The sequence below is a fragment of the Dendroctonus ponderosae genome, unplaced genomic scaffold (genome assembly GCF_020466585.1).
Source record: "Dendroctonus ponderosae isolate FM_Combo_2020 unplaced genomic scaffold, Dpon_F_20191213v2 Dpon_F_20191213_7, whole genome shotgun sequence".
Taxonomy (NCBI): domain Eukaryota; kingdom Metazoa; phylum Arthropoda; class Insecta; order Coleoptera; family Curculionidae; genus Dendroctonus; species Dendroctonus ponderosae.
In genome coordinates, this window is record NW_026018916.1 from 1,764,977 (window position 1) to 1,766,879 (window position 1,903).

General features: G+C 41.5%; 2 protein-coding genes across 8 annotated transcripts in view; both read right to left on the minus strand.

Annotated features, from left to right (window-relative positions):
- Positions 1-1,903, minus strand: part of LOC109540148 (neuropathy target esterase sws) — a 43,783-nt gene that overhangs the window by 9,934 nt on the left and 31,946 nt on the right. The window lies entirely within an intron of this gene.
- On the minus strand, positions 247-1,121 carry LOC109540185 (syntaxin-binding protein 5; the record flags this gene model as incomplete). Its single annotated transcript, XM_019908426.2, is given in 3 exon segments — positions 247-794; positions 849-973; positions 1,026-1,121. Coding segments are annotated over 3 exon segments (475 nt in total), but the record flags the coding sequence as incomplete, so codon positions are not given.

Here is a 1,903-nt window from a genome sequence, read left to right on the forward strand (position 1 = left end):
TTGTCTCGCCGAAACGTAACGAAATAAACGATATACAAAAAAATGGTTTGTTTCACACTGTGACTGGAGCCCAGGAAAGAAAATAATATAACAACAATTACACGCAGTCCGGAAAATAAATCAAAATTTTCCAATAGTGTATGTGCTTATTAGTTCACTGCTAATAAGGCGTTTCAACTCAAACTTCACAACCGACAACGTGTGTTGAATGATGTGAACACGCGAATTCGAAAGGAAATAATAAAGAATAGGTCGCGTTATATACTATTCCTTCTATCAACAGTCTAATATAAAGCTTAGTCAGTAAGTTTATCAGTAGCAAACGTAGAAATTGTTCTGATTAGGTATAATTTAGATCTAAGTTCTTATACATAAAAACTCACGTCCTCAGGTTGAGGACAACATATCAGGGAGTATGTATACCATAGTAGGAGCTGAGTAGTTACTTTCAGATTTTCAAGTTAGTAACGCCAGGATACAGCCCATACAACATCTAGCTTCCAAGCGACCAAAATACACCAAGTCAGCTGTGAAACTAGTTCATAACTGGTACCACTTTTTGTCTTTGTACTTGTTCATCAAATCGTGAGCCGATGAACTGAAGTTCTCCGCCTCATTCCGCATCCGCTCCGCTCTATCTTCCAACTGGCTCAACTTGTCGCCGCGCTCCAACATCAACTTGTGGGCGCGGTTCACTTCCCCGCTTGCGGTCGACGCCCTTTGGGCCACATCTTGCATACTGCCCGGAATGTGTTTCGCTATCGCTTTGTTCGCTTTTCCACTGGACTCACCAACTGAAAAAACGCAAATTTTGAGCGCTTTTCTCGCCAGATCGTTGCCCGACTTACATAGTTCTTCTCGGTCCAGCTGGCTGCTTCCGCCTCCAAACAGCCCCTTGAAGAAGCCCACTTTGGGCGGCTCGGGCATGTCGCAGGTCAGGAACAGTTCGCCCAGCATTTCCGATAGATCCGAGCTGAAATCGAGCGGTTTTTCCAGGGGGAGATCATAGTGCTGCGCACACTTACCAAAAGTCTGAACACAACGTGAACTTTTGCAATTCCGATGGCGAGGCTAGATAGAGTCCGTGGCCTCTGTTGCTGAACCCAAAGGTGCGGGCGATTCTAGAAATTATCAAGTGATGATCATTTTTTCGAATTTTCTAGTAGAGCCTAAATATTAGGGATGGCTAGTAGAAAAGCATGAGAACCCCATTACCAATCCAAACGCCCCAACGACTATTAACTGCTCTAGCTTACCGGTATACGAAACAAAATACATGCAGGAATTTTCGCAAATTCATGCCAAAGAAGAAGTGTATACTGAGCCGCGTTGCATTTTGCTGTGAGAAGCCGATCGGCGACTTGGCAGCGCATTTCGGGGTTTTTTGCTTGATCATTTAAGCGACACGAGGGGATTTCATGTGGAAACATCAAAAAACACAAAATAGTAGTTTTCGATACAAGGGCGAAAAATGTCGTTTTTCGAACGACGACGGCGTTTGACGTGTCAATCCGTTTGGAGTTCGAAAAACAAATTTTCGCCCTCGTATCGAACACTATTTTTTATTCGAATGAAAGATTGCACGAATAATAAAATGCATCGATTTCATATTTAAAATTTTGTGGCAATGTCATTTTTTGAAGTTTGTAATTAAGTTTAAGTACTTTTTCAACTTGAAACACCTGTGGTCTTGGGATGGTGTATGCATGTTGCATACTCTGCATGACACTTGCGCTTCTTAAAAAGATCGTGTTTTACGTGTGACAACATCGCAAAAGTAGATAAGTAGGCCATTAAAACGATTAAGAGACTGAACTTGTAACAAAGGTATAATTTACAAATTGTAAGTAAACTTGAAAATAGGATCAATAGTTGTTGATAAACCTACGTAATTCCTTAAAAA